The 22,470-nt window shown below is 38.8% G+C and overlaps 1 protein-coding gene and 1 long non-coding RNA gene across 4 annotated transcripts in view; one reads left to right on the forward strand and one right to left on the reverse strand.

Annotated features, from left to right (window-relative positions):
* LOC128312840 (uncharacterized) overlaps positions 1–22,470 on the forward strand; it is a 130,458-nt gene that overhangs the window by 64,541 nt on the left and 43,447 nt on the right. The gene's annotated exons all lie outside the window — the stretch shown is intronic.
* Positions 1–22,470, reverse strand: part of DNAJC5B (DnaJ heat shock protein family (Hsp40) member C5 beta) — an 81,823-nt gene that overhangs the window by 50,321 nt on the left and 9,032 nt on the right. For all 3 annotated transcript variants that reach the window (XM_053208292.1, XM_053208294.1, XM_027042755.2), the window contains 2 exons: positions 9,015–9,134; positions 3,047–3,174 (listed from right to left, as the gene is read on the reverse strand). In XM_053208292.1, coding sequence (XP_053064267.1) covers positions 3,047–3,165 — 119 coding nt within the window. In that variant the 5' untranslated portion in view covers positions 3,166–3,174; positions 9,015–9,134. The remainder of the gene's footprint in view (positions 1–3,046; positions 3,175–9,014; positions 9,135–22,470) is intronic.

The following is a 22,470-nucleotide window of genomic DNA, read 5'->3' on the forward strand; positions in this document are numbered from 1 at the left end:
GTGCTTGTTGTGGCAGGAACCTGCTTGCTAATGTCCCCTGTCAAGTGGAGTCTCTGGGTTGGGAGAGGGGAGTCTCTGCCTGGTGGGAAAGTTCTTTGGTGGGTTATTGTTAGGGAAACATTTAGTTGGTTCCCCTTGCTATTTCCTCTAGGCTAGAATTATTGGCAGGACTCTTACTCAGTTTGGAGGAAGCATAAAGCTATTTGGCCGCCTTCTCTTGCTAGATTTGGTGTCAGGAAAGGCTGGGTCTGGGTTACTTTCTCTTGAATGCCATGCCACTGTGTTGTTCCCTTGGTCCTCTGGTCCCTAACTAATTCATCTTCCTCCTTCTACCTTTTAGTTGTCTCTTATGTTATTTCCAAAGCTTTTAGTCATGCTTGGCAAGAAGAAGCAGAGACAAACAAGTCTACATCATTTTGCTCAGATCAGAAGGTCTCTATGTAAGCTTATATAGGCCTAAAATCTCTCTAGACAGGTACACAAAAATTGCCTTCCCTGAGGAGGGAATCTGGGGAATATGAGGCAGGAGAGAAACTCTTTTTTGTATATGTGCTTGCATATTTTCATTTTAATCAGATGAATATATTATCTACTCAAAAATAAAATGTAAAAGAAGAAGGAAATCTTCTAATTCAGATTTGCTTTCAGGGGCACAACCAAGAATTGCAACAGTGGTCAAGCAGTGTATGGATTCAATAATTTGTAATTTTATTAACTTTCACTGACTTTTTAAAAAATTTTTTTAATGTTTATTTATTTTTGAGACAGAGAGAGACAGAGATGAACGGGGGAGGGGCAGAGAGAGAGGGAGACACAGAATTGGAAGCAGGCTCCAGGCTCTGAGCCATCAGCCCAGAGCCCGATGCGGGGCTCAAACTCACGGACCATGAGATCGTGACCTGAGCTGAAGTTGGACCCTTAACCAACTGAGCCACCCAGGTGCCCCAACTTTCACTGACTTTTAATTTCACTGTATTGTGACTGCTTTGATCCCGATTTCTAAATGTAAGAATAATGTTCTCAGTGGATTTTCAGCTTACTCATACATTTTGAATAACTTGCAGAATACAAATGTGTAATTTAGATAGAAGTAGATGCTTTTGGCAGCATACTATCACCTTAATCAGCTGAAAAAAATGATATTTGTATGACATTAAAACAAAATTAATAGCAAGATGCTGATTACATGAAAAGACTTTAGGTTGTAATTATTAAACTTGCAAACAACTCAGGATAATTAGTGCCTTAATTAGGATATGACCTGAAATTTTAGCTTACAAAATTAATTGAGGCAATTAAAAGTCACATTTGTAAAGTAAAGTGGGTTTTAAAGTTTACAAGGTAGTTAGATATCACTTTTTTTCTCATTTTGGGAAGCATCTTTAGAGGTAGTAAGCTTGCCGTGCAATTGCTTTGATTCCAAGCCCCCACCTCCAGCATAGTGTCTCAGCCTGAAGCCTTAAGGGTCAAGTTTAGTAACTCTCAGCTATGGGTTTCCACCCACAGGAGGCTGAGCAGCTCCTAGGCACACTCCTAAATAACTCTGGGGAGCAGTGAAACAGTGAAGACTTACTGTCCCCAGCACCTTAAGTGAAATGTAAACTAGAAGATTGATATTGACTTTGATTAAACTCCTTGACCATTTTCATGTAACTATTTGGATACAAATGGCAATTTCACCTCTGTCATTTATTCCCCAGCACATGCTTCTTGAAGGCATTTCAGGTACCACAGTTTAGCACATGGTGAAGGTTCCAATCCAAAGCCAAAGAATTTCCCATCAGTAGGTAAAAACAGTGAAATCAATAAATATTGGTGGGCTAGTGATTTGCGAAAAAATAAATCTAGACTCCTACCTTCACTACTTACATCAAAATAAACTCCAAATGGATCAAAGATTTAATATAAAAATAAGTTATAAATGTACTGGAATAAGACATGGGTTAGTATTTTTATTGTAATTGAGAGTGGCTTTTTAAACATGACAAATAAAACAAAATCCATAAAGGAAATTTGCCTACTTAAAAATTCTAAACTGCAATATGTCAAATAAAGTACAATAAGTTTTAAAAACCTAATTCAAAGTCAAATCAAGAGAAACTTTCTTTTCTATTTTCATTTATTTTTTTCTCTCTAAAGGCAGATCTTTATTCCTCAATAAGAAAATAATGAAATACTTGGAAATAGGCATCATGTTTTGTGTACAGGGATATTAAGTATGGGGAAAATTAAAAGAACTTAAACTTCAAAAAATATCTCATAAAATAATTACAGAATAGCCATAGGCTGTGGTCATTAAAAAAAATCAATATTTAATAATACCAAGATATTTTCATGATAGAACCTTGGAAAAGATAGAGGGTATCAATGAATCCAATCTGATTTTTTCTAGACAAAAAAAAAAAAAAACGAGAAAAAAACAAAATATCAATAATTACTGCTAGAGATAGAATTATGGGTAAATGTTATTGTCTTCATTTTGAGTAATTTCCAAATTTTGTGCTGTAAGTAAACTATTTTGTAATCAACACTTTTTTTTATTCATTCCTTGGAGCTTTAAAGAAAAACATATTTGAGTTTTTCCCAAAAATAGCTAACTTGGAACAAGATCAGGTATGAAAAATCAAAATTGAAGACTTGAAAAGTATACTGTATAATACAGGAATAGTGACAAGCCTCCCTCCCTGCTCCCCCCACTCCAGCTTTTTTAAAATTCCTCTACCAGATTCCATGATGGTCTATCATTTGGGTTAAGTTAAAACTCCTGGTCATTCTCCGTGACCTCTCTCTCTCTCTGACACTGCAGGCCTAGAACACAGGCTTCTGTTTCCTAAGGCCCCAAATCATGAGAGCATTGTTTTTAAAAGTCAGTGTCACACTTGTCTATTCCTAACTGCCTATTTTGTAGAACAGGGAACATCAGGTTCAAAACATTGATGACTTGGTTTTGGCAAGAAGCTTATGTCTTTAATTGGGAGCACATGCCTATCACAAAATAACTATCACTAGTAGTATAAGAAATGTCATCATTGAACTTCCTCTGTACCTGTAAGTTTTCTTTATTTCTTCATTTGATGCTCCCTTTTGCAGACCAAGAACTTCATATAGAGCTTCTCCAGATGTAGACATAGTCCGCTGTCTTTGGTTAGGTATGTTACATGCCATTTTCTCAGGCTGCAAAACAAAGAGGGGAAATAGCCATGAAGGTTATGCATACTGGATCCCACTCTCTAAAGAAAAGATAGTTTATTTTTAACCTTTTGTAAAATGACAATCTGAAATACATTTTTGTGCCAGCCACAAAAGAAGAGGAGAAAAGGGTTAGGAGAGCCAAAAGTGGAGCTTCAAGTCAGGGTGTTAAAGGCTATAGGCAGCCATGCAAATGGAATATGGCTTTGTCCACATGGTTAGAAATGTAATCTAAATACCCAGCTAGTTCAGAATTGTTGAAAATGAATCCTCACAGGTCAGGCATATGTAGATTTTTTTGTTTGCCATAATTTGCATAGCTCCTTTTATGTATGTTTTCCTGATTTAGCTAGACAATGGAAATAATCTTCCATTTTACAATAAAAGACAACTTTTATAAATATCAGGGGGAAAAATCATCTGAGTGCCAGGTTAGAACTTCTCTGCAGCTAAGGATGCCAAAGACCCCACAGTGCTCATGGGTTTTGCACTTGAGATAGATCCTTTCCCTATGGTTTATAAAGAAGGGGCTGGGCTATCTGACCCAAGGAGCCATCTACCTGCCATGCTTTGGCTCTAGGGAAGGTGAAGAGAAGCAAGCATACCTGGAGGCATACCTGTATCCACCACTTAATCTCTCTAAACCTTCATTTATAAAAGGATAATAAAGCCCACATCACAGGATAGAAAAAGATAACTACTTTTATTAAAAGCAGCTCAGTATGTAATTCTGAGAGTGCACTGTAGTCGATTTGGCCTGGCCATGACCAGCTGCATGACCTTCCCTATCTGTAAACTGGAGATAGAAATGTGCCTAAAATCATGGAGTTGCTGTAATAATTCAGTGTATTCATATATTAAGAAACAAAGACATAAACCATTGTTCATAGCACCATTGTTCATAATAGCCAAAAGGTAGAGACAATCCAAATGTCCATCAACAGGTGAATGAAAATATGGTACATACACACAATGGAATATTATTCAGCCATAAAAAGAAATGGAATTTTGACACATGCCACAGCACAGATGAACCTTGAAAACATTATACTAAGTGAAATAAATCAGTTACAAAAGGACAAATATTGTATAATTCCTCATATATGAGATATCTTGAATAAGTAAATTTATAGAGACACAAAGTAGAATAAAGGTTATTAGGGGCTGGGGGACATGGGGAATTAGTATTTAATGGGCATAGAGTTTCTGTTTGGGATGATGAAGAAGTTCTGGAAATAGTAGTGATGATTAGAAAACACTGTGATTGTACTTGATGTCACTAAATAGTACCCTTAAAAACAGTTCAAAGAGTAAATGTTAAATTTTGCCACAAAAACAAAATAAGGAAAATAAAAGCTACTTAGATTGTAAGCTCCTCTGACTAGAAGTTCCTTGAAAATCATTGTCCATTTCTTGGCGTTGGGCCTTGTACAGCAAGTGCTGTAAGAGTGAATGTCCCTATCCCACTTGCGCTCTCTCTCAAAAAAATAAACTTAAAAAAAAAAAAAAGAAAGAAAAGGAAGACCGAGGCAAAAATCTTGCCTAGAGGCACCAAGGACAAATGCTTGCTTTGTGGCACAGCTCATTGTTCCTTCCTCAATTAGCAACCTGTGAAAAGAGTGTCCCTAGAGGCCAGAAGGAGCCGCGTCCCAAATTCCTGGTTCACCCAAGGACCTTCACCAAGAGGAAAAGGAATCCTTACTTTGCGAGCTACAAAACAAAATCTAACTGATGCTCATACTGACTAGCAGCCATTCAGTAAATTATAGCACTTATTTTCATTGCTGTGCTAGTTTACCTTTCTTGTCTACCCATTACAACTTCCTAGGGAGTAAGCAATTCAAGACTTGGGGTATGCCATTCATCTCTGTATTCCAGGCTGACAGGTCAGCCCTATCCTGCAACCACAGACCAGCTGATTATTCACAATTGAAGGAAGAATTGCCTGAGTAACTGACACCCTCCCTACTTCCTTCTCTGTCTCCTCTGTCCTACTGCCACCACACAGAGATATGCTCAGGATACTGATGCTCTGCACCATTCATACACCTGTGGTTGCCAGGAATCAAGGCAACCAGTAGGCTTCTACAAGTCATACTAAATGCCACAAATGAGTGGGTTTGGAAGGCAGGGATTTCTGTGTGGCTTTGTGGACAAGGAGTAGGGCCACAGTCATCCTACTTGTCTCTCTGAGATTTTAAGATGTCACTGGTTAGCAAGATCCCCAGAGTCACAAACTAAGAATATATCAACTAATGATTGAAATTTTAGGACTGTAAGATATGGAGTTAGAGATCATCTAAGCCAACTTAACAAATGCTTTTTGGGAAATTTGGGCCATAGATCATTGTAGCAGACTTTACTTATTAGTGTACTAGTTGTCCTTTCTCTGAGGAATGCTTAGGTCCCCGTTGCAACATATGCCTTTCCTGACACTTGCCTCAGTCTTACCTGATCTCAGTTGAGTAGACCAAGAGTGGGTACCAAGGCAGACCAATCAGAGTCCTCCCCTAGCATTTTTTTATATATAGGACAATCTCACAGATGGTAAAATCAGTAAAATGTAAAATTTAGGTATTGTTGGCTGGCCTGAAATGAGAGAAATTGAAACTGATTTGAAGAAGAGGAGCAGTGGCTAGAAGATGGGGAGACAGAGCCAGTAGAGTTCAATCCCGTGGTTCTAGTTGTTTCAGGGTGCACTTGCAACTCTTCCACTCCCACAGCTTGTCAATCAACTCTTCCTCAGATGGAACCAATAAAATTCCTCCCCATACCCAAATTTACACACATGTTTTTTCTTTTGAGCATATTTTAACTAGGTTTTGGTCACTGTTAACCAAAATTCCTAAGTGTCATGTACTCTCTCAATTAAACACCACCAGGGCTTCCCCAAACACTTCCAAAGGAGGCTAATCTTAAATTATTGCACCTACTCATCCTTTAAAGTGAATGTGGCTTCCTGATACTTGGGAATTAATACTTTGGGGGAAATAATAATCTACTAAGATATTCTAACAGATTCATTTATATATATTGTGTAAACATTACTAGTACAGATAAAAGGAGCAGTGATAAATCTATCCTAAGACCCTTTCATAAAGAAAGTTTGTGGAGAGCTATTCAGGAACACTAAGAAGAAATAAAAATAAGACAAATAGTTATTTTTGTTTTATCTATTTATCTTTGTATTCAGCATTCCAAAGAAATAGTTTCAGTTTGAGGGAAAAAATGTATTCACTCTTCACCCATCTCTCAGATGCCATGGCTCCCATAAATCAACAGATGGTCCTAAAATCAATTTTAACAAAACATGCACAATTTCCACAGTTGTGAGTATCATGCTGCATGACCAGCTTTGATTCCTTCCTACTTGGGTCTTGCTGTCACTAATCCAGGAAAAGGATTTACAGGTTACGGAAGATAATCTTTTAAACAGGTTATGGTAATACTCACAGCAGAAGTTCAATTGTTTAGTCAAAGCCTGCAACGCAGGCCAAGTCTTTAGGGAGATTTCAGACTAACATGAGATACAAAACTGTAAGCCAATAATGAAACTACTGTTTAGAGGTTGAACAAGTACTGAGGATAGATGAAAGAATTTTCTGGAAGACAGGGATTCTGTTTTCTGCCAACAGAGGCCCAACATTGTCCCTGGGATATATTAGGTGTGTGATAAATGTCTGTTGGGTAACTAAATCAAAAATGAGTGGTTAACTTGAATGAGAATGTTAGGGAGAACTTCACAGAAAAGATGAAATCTGAGCTGATAATAATACTACCACTTATTTCTGTAGAACTTAGCATATATTTCTATTATAGCTCTCGCATGTAAGCCTAACCTTGGATCTGCATAGACGTGGTAGCCATTGCCTTTCTTGACCATTATTTGCATAAATCAACAGAAAAGAAGACTTCTGGGTTTGGGGGCTGAAAGAGGAGGCAGGACATTCTGACATTGTGACTGGGACTTTTTTTTTCTAAGACTACTCCCTTCAAACTTATCCCAGGTATAGAAAAGAGAGATGGGGTCAGTTGGGGGCTATCCTTAATCCTTTCCAGAGAATAATCATGGAAACAGCCTAGGATCTATCCTTCTATACACATTCCTCTTCCTAATGGAAAAAAGGAAGGCAGATTCTATCTCTCAAATAATTTCATACATAGAAACTCACCAGGAAAACTTGCTATTACTTTGGTTTATGTATTTTTTTCAAATCATGTTTTTTTCTTTTTTAGAAATCCAATAACACTGTAATCTATTCCTACTAAATAAAATCCAGTAGCTGACTTGCTTTATGGTATGGATTGAACAATATTCAGAGTGGGTTGTTGTAAAAAGTTTGGAAATTATTATGTTTCACCTTCTTTGCCCTATTCCCAAAAGATTGCCTTTCAAACAGATGAAGTCTGTTGATTAAAGTACTAAAAAAAAAAGCACTTTTACATCAGTACTGTAACACAAGAAAAAGATAGTTGGTCAATAGTTGGTCACTGTGGTGAGTTGTTAGCGGACTCTACAGACTATAACATAAAGGGACCAAAAAACTGCAAACTTGCCTTCTGTACATCAAATAGCAACAACATGGCTCCTTTCCTGTCTCTATGCTGATATAGAAACCAGACTTCATACATTATTGATGTAGATGACATCCAGTTTCAAATGCAACAGTGTAATTCAGTGAAAAACTTAGTTGTATAAAAATGTATAAATATAGATATATGCCCTGAGAACATACTAACTACAGAGTGATAGTCAAAACATCTAAAAACTCTCCTTAAATAACCTTAAACTAAATAATGGAGCCATACCTTTTTTAAATTCCTTATGTAAAATATAATATTTATGAATTCTTTTTTTGTAGCCTTTTGAATTCTAATACTCCAATGTAAAATTCAGGTCTTTATTATTTATTCATAGTCCCTCATCTATTAGCCATCCAATGTAGAAAAAAATGTTGTCATGCAAAATTATTAAGTAATTTAATTTTGATCATCTAGTACATGATATTTAATCTTCTGAACTTAAATTACTTTTTGGTACATTACAATTCCATTAATATCATAATTTCTTAAAGCACTGACCACTATTCAGTCACATATAGCTCATCTGTCTTTTGATAACAGATATAATTGAAAGAAGGTTCAGCACTCCGATGATGATGGGTATACAATTCAATATAAATACTTATTTCAAAGATTCTAATTCCAGGAGTTTTACAAATGCTGTTTTAAAATTTTCATGTTGACATAAAATATTCTTTTCAAAGCAAAAGATGCTTCACCTATATCTATTATGTCAATTCTGAAAATTGGAAAAAATCAAGCTATACCTTTCTTGAAAGCATTCCTTCAAGACTGAGAAAGTGATGGTGGGCAAGGAAAATTAGATCATTAAATGCAGCAAAAACACTTTCAATGGCTGTCATTGGTGAAACCAACATGCTTTGCCATTTTCTTATTATTTTTGTGATTCCTCCATTGAAATCTATTTAGTGAAGTAAAATTTCCTTATTCAAATAACATTGTATCTTAAAGCTAAACACATATCCAAAATGCTAACTAAGCCTATGTTTAAAAGTAATAATTCTCCCTAGCATAATTACTCAATATAGAAAAATAATTATCTCTTAATCACATTGATACTTATATAAACAGCGACTTGAAGATGGGACCACTTGGAAATGTTAGAAATAACCCACAGTACCTGTTCCTATAACTCCGATTCTGTGTTCTCAAAACAGGAACAACTTGCTGTTTTTAACTGGTCTGGAAATAGATGTGCAAAGAAATAAAGGAAGGCAACAATGAAAGGAGCTATTCCATACCTGTTCCACTGTTTCAAAGCAAAAGGCTACTCCTTTCCATTGTTCTCATCCAGGGTTAAGCGGGTCAGTGGAGTTAGATTACTTTTCATTTGTTACTTCATCAGCCAATTGGTTATCCCTCTGGAAAACATAACAAAGAGAAAATAAAACATGCATGATAGTAAAGGCTGCCATTACAAGGCACCAACTGATACTAAAATATATGCTACATTTACTGTTGATCATTAGTCAACTGGTACTTGGCTCAACCAAATGCTGCTATGGAACTGCCTCCAGGTTTCCCTCAGAACTTCCAATTAAGAGAATATGCAGAAATAAATAGTGTTGATGAGGATATAGAGAGAAGGGAACCTTTGTGCATTGTTGGTGAGGATTTAAATTGGTTACAGCCACTATGTTTGAGGAAACATTACATAATGTTTGAGGAAAACATTACAGTTTCCTCAAAAAATTAAAAACAGAAATACCATACCATTCAGTAATTCTACTTCTATATTTACTCAGAAAAAATTAAAACACTAATTCAAAAAGATGCACCTCATGTTTACTGTAGCATTATTTACAGTAGCCAAAATATGGAAGCAACCTAAGTATTCATCAATAGATGAATGGATAAAGAGCACACACACACACACACACACACACACACACACAGAGGAATATTACTCAGCCATAAAAAGTGATGAAATCTTGTCATTCATGACAACATAGATGGACCTAAAGGGTATTGTGCTAAGTGAAATAAGTCAGACAAAGACAAATACCATATTATTTCACTTATATGTGGAATCTAAAAAAATAAAACAAAATTAAAACGGGAACAGACTTATAAATACAAAGAACAAACTGATGGTTGCCAAAGGGGAGGGGATAAGGAGATGGGTGAAAGAGGTGAAGGGGATTAAGAGGTACAAACTTCCAATTGTAAAATAAATAAGGTCACAGTATGAAAAGTATAGATAGGGAATATAGTCAATAATATTGTAATAATGTCATATGGTGACAGAAGATAACAACACTTGTATTATGACGATTTCATAAAGTATATAATTGTCAATTCTACATCTGAAACTAACATAACATTGTATGTCAACTACAATAATTTAAGAAATACTGGAAAGAACATGTAACATCAATAAGGAAGAGACTTTAATTGCTCACTACATCAATCCAACTGTTTTCATATTTGAACATTTTAGTTGAATCTTGGTCAAGAGGCACTGAGCCATAGTGGTAAATGTGGTAGTTTTAAGAATGAAGGAATTAGGGTGTCTGAGTGGCTCAGTTAGTTAAGTGTCCAACTCTTGGACTCTTGATTTTGACTTAGGTCATGATCTCATGGTTTGTGAGATTCTCTCTCTCCCTCTCTCTGTGCCCTACTCCCATGTGCATGGGAGCATTCTCTCTCTCTCTTTCTCTCTCTCTCTCTCTGTCTCTCTCTCTGTCTCTCTGTCTCTCTCTCTTTTTTTTTTTTAATTTTTTTCAACGTTTATTTATTTTTGGGACAGAGAGAGACAGAGCATGAACGGGGGAGGGGCAGAGAGAGAGGGAGACACAGAATCGGAAGCAGGCTCCAGGCTCTGAGCCATCAGCCCAGAGCCCGACGCGGGGCTCGAACTCACGGACCGCGAGATCGTGACCTGGCTGAAGTCGGACGCTTAACCGACTGCGCCACCCAGGTGCCCCTCTGTCTTTCTCTTAAAATGAATAAATAATAAACTTTTAAAAAAAGAATGAAGGAATCTCTTGTTAAAACAATGCTCTAGGGGCACCTGGGTAGCTCAGTTGGTTAGGCATCTGTCTTCAGCTCAGGTCATGATCCCATGGTTCCTGAGTTCAAGCCCCACATCAGGCTCTGTGCTGACAGCTCAGTCTGGAACCTGCTTTGGATTCTGTGTCTCCCTCTCTCTCTGCCCCTCCCCTGCTCTCTCTCTCTCTCTCTCAAAATAAATAAACATTAAAAAATATTTAATTAAAAATGCTCTAACTTTCATATGCAACAAAAGGTCAACCCACGAGGACAATTCTTACGATTTTGACTAAGATCCTATGACTGAAAAAGTCTTAAATGAGACAGGTATTACTCTGAATTTGGGACAATGGGGTCTGGTTCCTGAGGCTGAAGGCAGAGTTTAAGCGTGTTGCTTGGCACAACAGGTAGGAAGCCTAGGGTTATTTTGTGAGAACATTTCAGAGAACAGTCTTGTCTCTAGATAGTATTGATTTTTTAGATACAAAGGAATAAAAGGCTATTTCCCATAGATCCTGACTTCCAGCCAGAGTTTAGGAAGCAGCCTGTCATCACTCAGAGAAGTGGGTGGGGAAAGGGAAGCTAAAGACATTTAAAACTAAAATCACATCAGCTTAAGGACAGCATCCTTTGATGAAATGAAAATAATGGCTATAATAATATTATGAGATTATGGGTGACTGTTTTTAAAAAGTACATTTTATGTTTCAAATTCAGTTTAATATTTTTGGTAAAATTCATTATTTTTGTATAATTAACCACTTCTTAAATCTTCTTAATCATTACTTTTTAATTTTTTAACATATTGCCTAAGCCATGAGTTCTAAAAGTAAGTATTGCAAAACTCCTGTGTGAAGTAGAACTGTAGCTGTGCTTCATAGAGAAAACACAGTTTCTATTTCATCTAGTCATTTAGCAATTAGTCACCTATTAGATCCAGGCACTGGGCTAAATACTAGAAATACACTGGTAAACAAAATCAAATGTAAGCTCGGGGTTTGTGGGTCACAAAGTTACAGCCTACCAAGAAAGGCAGATATTAATCAAATGATCATCCAAATAAGTATATACAAGAAACTTTGGAGAGATGTTACAAGACCATGTAAATCAGTGTAACAGAGGTCAAAGAAACCTTCCCTGAACAAAAATAACCAAACAGAGATCTGAAAAGAACTAGATGAGGGGGTTGCTGGTAGAAACAAAATATATTCTGGGCAGTTGGAAGAGTATTCTCCATTGAACATATTGTCTCTTGGTGCTTAAATTGGAGAAATAAAGAAACATGCTGACATGCGCTCTCATACATAGGATATCAACACATACCTATACATATATGGTTTCTGATATATCATCTAAAAATATAGCCAAAGGTTAATGGGATCATATACCACTTAACCAGGGAAGGCTTTCTAGAAGTGGTGAATTTCAAATAATGTTTGTAAAAGGAAATAACTCATGGCAAGCACACAAATAATTCCTTGATGCAAAATACACTAAGTGTATTGTAAAAGTATTGCCAATTGAATCATTCAAGGTTGAAGAGGAGAGCTTAGAAGATATTCCACAACTGGACAAAAGTGGTCTCTCTGGAAGGTAGAAAATTGGAAAGAAAACCATGTATGTGGTGAAGAGGGAGTAGTTTACATGCCAGTTTTCCCTGTGTATTCTATTTATGAGGTCTTCACCATTCCCTGAGGTGCTCCTAGAGACCTTTTACCTACCTCTCTCTGTTACTAACATGGGGTTAGTGTTATTATAAGAAATGACTAGTACATCAACAGAGAATCTGCAGCAGGTACCAGATGACTTTGGATATTCAACCAAAATAATCTATCAATCATAAAAATTAGAGGGGAACCTGGCTGGCTCATTCAGAAGAACATGCAACTCTTGATCTCAGGGTTGTGAGTTCAACTCCCATGCTGGATGTAGAGAATACTTAAATAAATAAAATTTTAAAAAATTTAATATAAAAATTAGAGTACACAGTATTTCATTTAAACTTCACATCTCTACAGGTGCAACTATCACTCATTTTTGAACATGTGATGTGCAAGGGCACATAGCCCCAACAAATCCTAATCGAAAGAGCCCAATACAATGAACAAAAGGAGAATTATCAATATTATGGTTACTATTTTTATTACCTCTCTACATTGTATTGTTATTACAGTGTATGGAATTCAGGCTATCATTCTGTAAATTTCATTTTTTTAATGTTTATTTGTTTTTGAGAGAGAGACAGAGACAGAGCTTGAGCAGGGGAGGGGCAGAGAGGGAGACAGACACAGAATCCAAAGTAGGCTCCAGGCTCTGAGCTGTCAGAACAGAGCCCGACTCCGGGCTCGAACTCATGGACTACAAGGTCATGACCTGAGCCAGTCAGACACTCAACTGACTGAGCCACCCAGGCACCCCTCATTCTGTAAATTTCAAAGGGAAGAGTCTTTGGGGCAAGCTTCATTCTGTTAAGTGAATTTAGAAGGGAAAAAGACAGTTGATTGCTTGATCATGTAAAATGAAGAGGCTGTTTGCTACCACACCAGTGGTATCTCAAACATAATTATGGAATAATCCTGGAATTTCTTTTGTAAAATCAAGTGTTTATATATGTTTTAGAGGAACAAATTAATTCCTGTCATGTTTCATAATTTTCCAAAATTTAAAAATGTCCCTTTTATACAGAAGTTACAAAGGGCATGGCATTTTAATGTGCCTAAATCTATAATCTACATAGAAAGCATTAGAATATAGAATCATAGGAGACTATGGAGGAAGAACTAGATGGAAGTTCTTTCTAGAATAGCTTAGAAAGACTTTAAGAATTCTGGTGCATAGGCCCCACCAGATTATTCCAAAGCAAAATCTCTGAGTTATCTTGAAGTAAAATCTCAGAGTTGGGCTACACTCGGGCATTTTCAGGGCTCTAGGTGTTTCTAAATAGCTGCTCAGGTTGAGAGCCACTGTTCATCACTTCCCTTATACACCAGATCTTATGGGCAGAGACTCCTCAGTTAAGTAACATGGAAAACAACCAAGCAGCTCTCTGGAGGAATTTTCCATTCCCTGGATATCCTAAGAAAACATTTACTAAAGATAATGGTATCTGTGTTATTAAACACAAAATAGAACTTGACTTTGCCTAATTTAACTTAGGAAGAACTATCCAAAGACAATAAAGACAATATTCCTATTTCTTAGACTTTGGGAAAGTCACTATAAGCCTGTGTCTTCTCTGTAAAACAGTAATGAAATATGAACCTTTGTACTTCTCAGACCTTTTATCAAAGTCTACAGTGTGCCAACATTATGCCAGGAACTTTTATAAATACAGAACTAATGATTGTTTTCTAGGGTTAGGGTTTGAGCAACTGTTAAGAAGTTACTCTCTTGCCCCCTAAAATTGGAACACAGTACACTGGTAGTGCTTTAAGAATTTGAATGTGCAATCCTGGTAGATTTCATCTGAAATCTATAATTCATTAGTAGGTAGAATCAGTTGTACAACAAAGGGAAATTGCTCCCTTGTTACACAGTGCAGAGTACTATATTGGAGGTTGTGAGGGATTCAGAGGTGGTAGTGGTGGTGGTGATGATGATGATGATGATGATGATGATGATAATTAACTTGTTAACTAGATTATCTCATTAAAATCCTACAAAAGTATTAGGTGGTACTTTCATATCCTTATTTTACAGAGGAGGAATATGAAATTATTTTAGAGGAGAGGTTAAATGAATTGCCCAATGTCACCAACCAGTAAGCAGTAGACCCAGGCTTTGAAACCAGCTCGCTGTTTCGTGGTCTAAGCTCTAACTCATTTCAGTATTTTGCTTCAGAAGCTTATAGTCTAATTGCAGGAGACTACTGCCTGCAATACTCCCTTGCTGATCAATCTGTGACTGAACTAGATGGTGTATGTGTCAAAGCTCAAGAAAAAAAATTGTTGGAATAATGACTTTAAACAAGGAACTACCATAAGCACATTCATTAATGAGGTTTACTGTGTATGTAGTTCAGCATCAAGTACAGTATCTATTTGGTTAAGTAAAGCCCTGAATCTGAGACCTGTGTTACTGAAAAAATATATATATCAACAAAGTCTTGTCCCCTGAATAGGAAACACAATATGTATTTCACAGGTGTGAAATTTAAACACCTTGTTGGGGTGCCTAGGTGCCTCAGTCGGCTAAGCATCTAACTCTTAATTTGGGCTCAAGTCATGGTCCCATGGTTCATGAGTTCAAGCTCTGCATTGGGCTTTGTGCTGACAGTGCCGAGCCTGCTTAGGATTCTCTCTCCCCTTCTCTTTCTCTGCCACTCCCTCTCTCTCTCAAAAATAAATAAACATTTAAAAAAAGGACAAACAAACCTACTTACAGTAAACAATTGCTGTAATAACCAAGGAGGCTTCAGGTCCAACAGAAGTATTTTTTTTAACAAAATGTCTGTAAGCAGACTCTTGATCCTTGTTTTTACCAATAATTATTCCCTGTTCACATTAGCCCAAGATGTCTGTTAAGTTAATTAGCTAAAAAAGATAGAAGACAAAAACTTTTGCTTGAAGCAAAAGTCGTTTTCAATAGAGTTTTCAATAAGTGATCATTCTACAAATTGTCATCTGAATGTGGCTAAACAGCCTATGAAAACAATAGAGTACACTGAAACCAAAATAGTTGTCATTCCTATTTGTTTAGCATTTAGATGGTAATTTAATAGTATTGACCTTAAGATAAATCTTTTTCTTAACTCTAATGAAGCCCCCTTTCAAGTGAAGCCTCACCCCACCCAGGTAACAAATATTTGAAAGGGAAGGAATTGCCAAGGACTCCCTCTAGAGACTTTGTAACTGCACTTATATCACACTTGGTAATTTCCTAAGTGTTTTCACATGTCATTACATTATTTGATACTCAATGTTCATTTTAAGAAAGAGATAACTGGCTAAGTGTGGTCATGTGACTTCCCCCAAGAATGAATACCTACAATGATGAGTGGTAAGAAGCAGGAACCGGAGTAAAATCTAAGTGCTCTGCTTCCAAATTCTGTGGTTTTATATCCTCATTAAGTAAAAAGGCTGTATTGAGCAATATAATTGTAAATGACAAAGATAATCTTTTTTTATCTGGTCACAGGCCTGAGGAAGTAGAGCAGTCCTCTCTGCCTCTGGGTCCACTGCACCAGGCAGATTATGGCCTTGCACCAATTTCTAGTGTCCAAAGTGGATCTTCTCACTGGTACATTTCAACTTATTCATCAAAATAATAACAATTACCTTGTGCCTTCTATTTTAGATACACATTCTTCCCTCATTTTGTCAAAGTATTCTTTTTCAGCTGGCCTACTAAATTCCAATCAACCCATTAGCACAACTTTTGGTCTACAGGACCTTGTATCTTGTAAGGTAAATGGTGCCTTGCTGTTGACAACATACCAGACAACACATCATTGCTAAGAGCAGTCTTAATCTCTGCTAAGTGCCATTGGAGGTGCTCAGAGATGAATAGCTAATGCTTAGCCAACCTCTCCAAGGTGGCAAAAGTAGACAGATCCCATTTTGAATGAATCATGTAATTGGGTGCAGATTTTTCTGCAACTGCACACACATGTGAATGGATTCCAGATATGCAAGGTTAGATGAGAATTGATGCTGGTGGTCTTCTCCCTCCTGCCACCTAGGTGAGCACCTGTCCAACTTGGGCTCTCCTTACAGGCCTCATAGCTCCAAAGCCAAGCCCTCACCTACATGTTGACCTAGTCACCCTTTCCCAGGGCCCTCACCACCACTTCCATAAGCAAGCCTCCTAGCCTCCCCAACTCCTCTACACCTGCTCCTTCCAGACTCTTCAATGCACTGTAGAGTTTTCTGTGTTGCTCCAGAAACATGAACATTCTGCTGGATGTCCTCACTATCAGAGGTTGGTTAGAGCTGGTCTAAGACCAAAGACACAATGACTGGTCAGTGGCTACCATCACTAGAGCTCTGCTACCATCTAGGTAATAACTGTTAGGACCTCTGCATTTCCTTCACCCTCCTCACAGCATCTCCTTCTCTCAGTCTTCTCCATTCTCTTAGGGCCAGGCCTCACCTCCAGATACTAAGTAGAACAATCCCATGGAACCAATTTAAAAAGGATAGCTCTGGAAGTGACATGCTGGGTCCCTATACAAGGTTGGTCTTACCTGAGACACAGTCTAAACCCTTCCACAAAACTAACCAGAACTAGACAGTCTCTAGGTAGAGTGAGAGTGTGACAAGTGCTTGCCCATAAGGGAAGCAGCAACCCTGCCCAACCCTGCAACAACCCTTCAGAGGGTCTCCCTGCCCCAGGTCCCAGGGCTTGAACATTCTGTAAGCGACTCAAAGGCCTTATCTGTAACTTTCTCAGAGGCCTAAGCAAAACAGTCAAATGAACAAATATTCAATTCAGCCTTTGTTCTCATATTAAAAAAAGAAAATCCTTGGCTCCCAGGATTTCAGTCCTGAAGCAAGGCAGACTGGCTATTCAGTGTAGATGTATCGCCCTCTGCTGTTCAAAAGGAAATGGACTGTAAACAGGAGTTTCAACTTCAAAATATTCCTCACCCCAAATCACCCTCAATTTTCAGTATCCCTGATGCCTCTCTTTCAGCCACCTGAGATTTCAAGAATTGTGAGAAAAATTCTTGGGTAGGGCCAAGAATGGAAGCACCAGGGTAGGGCCGTGTCTAGAGGGGCGCCGCCCTTTTACTGCATTCTTCTGAGGCTGAAGTTTTGCAATAGTGTCAAGTAGTTAGTCAGTTGGGGGATTTACATTATAACCTGACAAAAATTTGTGTTGAAGCTTCTGTTTGGAAGCAGAAACTTTGGGGCAGTTGTTGAACTTCTGAGGTCTCAGACCCATCCACTCGTTGGCTGGGTCAGGACAGAAGATGTAAGAGATCCAGGCAGCAAATTCACAGTGAATATGTGCCAGCCAGCTGCTAGTGGGCGGAGGCAAAGGCCAAGAGACATTCCCCCTCCCTCAGGCACATCCCAGAAGTCCCCAGATGTCAGGTCTTAGTCAAGTTTTCCTTGACCAGCAGGGTGAGGTGTTTTTATTTAAAGGCAGACACACATTCCAGCCAGAAATGGTTCCCCTGGCATCACATTTAGCAACTTTGACCCATGAGGCATCTGAATTTACAACCTCTGGTTACCACCTAGAAGAGGAGGAGACAACACGTCTATACTTAAAAGCATAATCCACAATACAAGGCAGCTAACAAGAAGGACCAGAGGATGGTACAGAAAATACATGCTGGAGGACGTAGGAGGGGAGGATCCTCTCCCTGGAACCAGAGCACAGGGAACAGGGACCTTCCCTTTGTAGTTCACATTGGGGAACTTCCACTTATTTTGTGTCCAAACTTGATAGCATAACAGATATCAGTTTCCTAGCACTGCTGTAAAAAGGTAGTATAAACGGGGTGACTTAGGACCACAGAAATGTACTCTCTCACAGTTCTGGAGGCTAGAAGTCTGACTGAAATCAAGGTCTTGGCATTTTTGCTTCCTTTTGGTAGCTCTGAGGGAAAATGTGTTTCACAACTTCCTCTTAGCTTCTGGAATTGCAGGCAATTCTCAGGGTACCTCAGTCTCTGCTCCCATAGCCATGGCCTTCTCCCCTGCATTTGTGTCTTAATGCGGTGTTCTGTGTGTCTGTATCTGGGTCTCCTCTTCTTATTAAGACACTAGTCAAATTGGATTAAGGGCCCACCCTACTCCAGTAGACTGTACCTTAACTTACATTTTAATTGCATCTACAAAGACTACTTCCCAATAAGATCACAATCACAGGTACCAAGGGTTCGGACATATCTCTGTTAGTAATACAATTAAACCACAATGACAGGGCTATAAAGTTGGACAGATTTGGATTTTGTATTTAGGCTGAAGTGCTGGGAAATGTTAGTGTTCATCTGATAGAGAGTTCTCAGAGCATTGGCTGAAACAAGCCCATTTACTCTCAGCTCCTGTCATATAATTCACAAACTCTGGAAACAACACTAGTGATACGATGGAACCAGATTTTTTCAGGGAAGAAAAAGCCCTAGTTCATAGTATTTGCAGATTTTCATGGTGTAACTATTCCCTCCCAGGCCTATTTCAAGCTACCAACATGACACCTTGCTTGCAGAATTCCAGAGAATTTAACAATATGTGGCTCCCATCCGCTGGTACTAACTAACTGGCTCCAGCATGCCACTGGTCCTATTATTTTTAAAAATGTTAATGGTTAAAAGGAGTTTCCCATTAAAATTTATTTTAAATATTTGCATATTGAGGTCAAGATTCCCCTACAACTTTTGATTATATATGTGTAAAATGATTGGTTTATATATAATTCATACCAAATTTTAAGTCAAACATGCCTCTGGGTCATTCTGTTTTCTGGTTCTCATTTACCCTGAAATAGCTTCAACATTCTCCTCCAATCCCTTCCAGACACTCTATCCCTTACATTTGATCTGTCTACCATCCATAGTTTCCCTGTCCTCCCCATATCTATTCCTATATCTGACACCTCGCTCGTATTCTCTCAGGACTCTGGCAATCAGCTCTCTCTAACCCAAGTCCTGTCACTGACCTGGGGCCCTTCAGTTCCCATGTGGTTTTCCAAGCCAGCACCCTTTCCCTCATGGCTCGCTGCCCTACTAGGATAGCTGGATGTCCTCCAGCTCTCAAACCTCGAACTCCAGCCTCACACCCTAAACCCATCATTGCTTACCTCACCAGCTAGCTCATCTGTACACACAGCATTTACATCTCACTAACACCTCCTAATTCCCCAAATCTATCAGCCATGTCCCTTTCTTTAACCCTTTACCTGTTCAACTTAGACTCTGGCATCACCATTGTAACTATTCCTTTGTCAATACCCCTAATTCCTTCTACTGCCCCAACCAATATTTAATTGAACATCCACTGGTGAGGTGAATGTTGCCATCACAGATCCATGATCTCCAAACCCAGTTGCAACCCTGCCCTGCATGCTTCTCTGTGTCCCAGAAGACCCTAGTCTTTTTACCATGCTCCAACATTCTCCACCAATCTCCTGCTTCACTTTCAGCAAAAGACATTATGTCTGCATCACAGGAAAATATAATATAGAGAGCACACTATTATTAACAAAGTATTTTCACATAGGTTCATTTAACGTACACAACAACAGGGACAGGTAGGCAGGGAAAATGTTATTATTCCCATTTTACAAATCAAGAAACAAAGGTTCAAAAAAGTAACATATGTCAACATCAAATAGTTACTAACAGAGCCTGGGTAGGATCACAGGTCTCCCAGTTCCAAGAATCCCAGGTCAAGCAGTGAAGTAGGTGATTTGCCCAAGGGCACCAATGAGGTCTTGGCAGCCAGGATGAACATCCATGTCTGTGGGTACCTTCCAAAGTCTTTACCCATCTCTAGAGTGTGCTGCCTTCTCAACAATTGCTTTTTTGCTCTCAAAGCACCTGGAATTCATGTATTCTTTGTTTAAAAATAAAAAGTAGGATGATCTTGAAAACAATTTTATTTTTCTTTTGTGAGTTGTTACCACCAATGATTGTTTCCTTGTGTTAGTGTTTATCTGATAGGGAGTTCTCAGAACCTTGGCTGAAACAAGCCCATTTACTCTCAGCTCCTATCGTATAATTCACAAACTCAAAACAACACTGGTGATGAGATGGAACCAGACCAGGGCTCTGATCTGGAAATGTCATCCCATGAAGCCCAAATGCTTGCCTATTGGCCTACAAAGGTGTCATGGAGAATTCACTGGGTGAATCCATGCAGACTTACCAGCTGATTTTCTATAAACACACGATACAAGCCAAAGCCACTTCCATTGGGAATGGGGGCCATAGTGAATCACTTGTTGCAATTCCAGACAGATAAGAGTCTCAGATCTTTCCTGGGCCTTCCAGTGAAGCATGAAAACCAAAGGGAATTTGCTTCTGTTGATAAAAAAGGACTACTCTATCCCAGTTGTTCTACCAATATCTTGCTTTGTTCGTGCTGTACCTACATCATTGTACACGGTTGTACATAGAGGCAGCCATGCAAAAGAGTTACTGACCTCCCTTGTCATCTGGTACAGCCTGCATATCTGCCTCTCACCTTGGAGATATGCTGCTCTTCAGCCTGCCTCCAATGGATTGGACTGAACCCCACCCATCAGAACTGATATCTGTGGGGTACACCAGAAACACTGGACTGGGAGATGGATGACTTGGCGTCTAACTGTGAACCTGGATAAGACACATGTCTTCTTGATCTTGATTCCTCCTCTCTCAGACAAGAGGTTTGCTGTGGCCAAAGCTAACTTAGTAACACTGTGAAAACTGCTTATGCTGTCACCACAAAGAGAACTTCCAGGGAAGAACCCAGAAAGTGATGAAGGAAGAGAGGACAGAGGAGTCTCCTTTAAATAAGATTGATTTAGGGACTTACAATAAGTTTGCCACTGGACAGTGTTTCCTGAAAGTGCCAGAGGAGATGGAAAGTGAGGAGCAGCAACATGTTAGTTAGGCTACAAAGAGCAAACCAAATGAAGGGAAAGCCCAGGCCTGTTCCATGGGTGAATCAGCAGACAGCACACACCTGTAGAATTATTGATTCATGCATGTTGTAAGCTGTTTTTATGGACATAACTGGGGATGAGTGTAAGAGAATGTTTCTGGCCCATGGGGACCTTGAAGGCAATGTAGGGTGCTCTTGGTGGCTCTGAGGACAGTGGTTTAAGAAGGATGTTTCACAGTCCCTGCCCTTGGAAGCCCACGGTGACCATGTCATCCCTACCCTTCCATGGGAGAGTGGGGTGGTGGGAAGAGCACAGGGTCATTGCAAACATTAAATGAAATTATCCTGCTCAAAGCACAAGCACATAACTTTCAATAAAGGGTAGCAACTGTTAATGTTCTGTGGCTTACTTCAAGGCAAAGGAAAGTAAAGCTCTCCTAGTAGCTCCAGGTTGCACTCAAGTTCAATGTATTCAGACATGTGAAGACAAAAATGAGCCTTCCCCTCCCCACTGCTGCCCCTGAGCTTGGACCAATAACTAATACCTTCAGACCTGTCCAACTACAAAGGGGGCATCTCAGTACCTGTGGGGAATGATGCAACAGCACTGGGAGGCAGCTACCACACAGGCTAAGAGCACCAGATTTCATTCTTTCTCATTGCCAAGTAGTATCCCATTGTATATATAAACCACATCTTTCTTATCCATTCATCAGTTGATGAACATTTAGGGTCTTTCCATAATTTGGCTATTGTTGAAAGTGCTGCTGTAAACATTGGGGTACATGTGCCCCTATGAATCAGCACTCAGGTATCCCTTGGGTAAATTCCTAGCAGTGCTATCGCTGGGTCGTAAGGTAGATCTATTTTTAATTTTTTGAGGAAACTCCACACTGTTTTCCAGAGCGGCTGCACCAGTTTGCCTTCCCACCAACAGTGCAAGAGGGTTCCCGTTTCTCCACATCCTCTCCAGCATTTATAGTCTCCTGATTTGTTCATTTTAGCCATTCTGACCAGTGTGAGGTGGTATCTCAGTGTGGTTTTGATTTCTATTTCCCTGATGATGAGTGATGTTGAGCATCTTTTCATGTGCCTATTGGCCATCTGGATGTCTTCTTTAGAGAAGTGTCTATTCATGTCTTCTGCCCATTTCTTCACTGGATTATTT

The sequence above is a fragment of the Acinonyx jubatus genome, chromosome F2 (genome assembly GCF_027475565.1).
Source record: "Acinonyx jubatus isolate Ajub_Pintada_27869175 chromosome F2, VMU_Ajub_asm_v1.0, whole genome shotgun sequence".
Lineage (NCBI taxonomy): Eukaryota > Metazoa > Chordata > Mammalia > Carnivora > Felidae > Acinonyx > Acinonyx jubatus.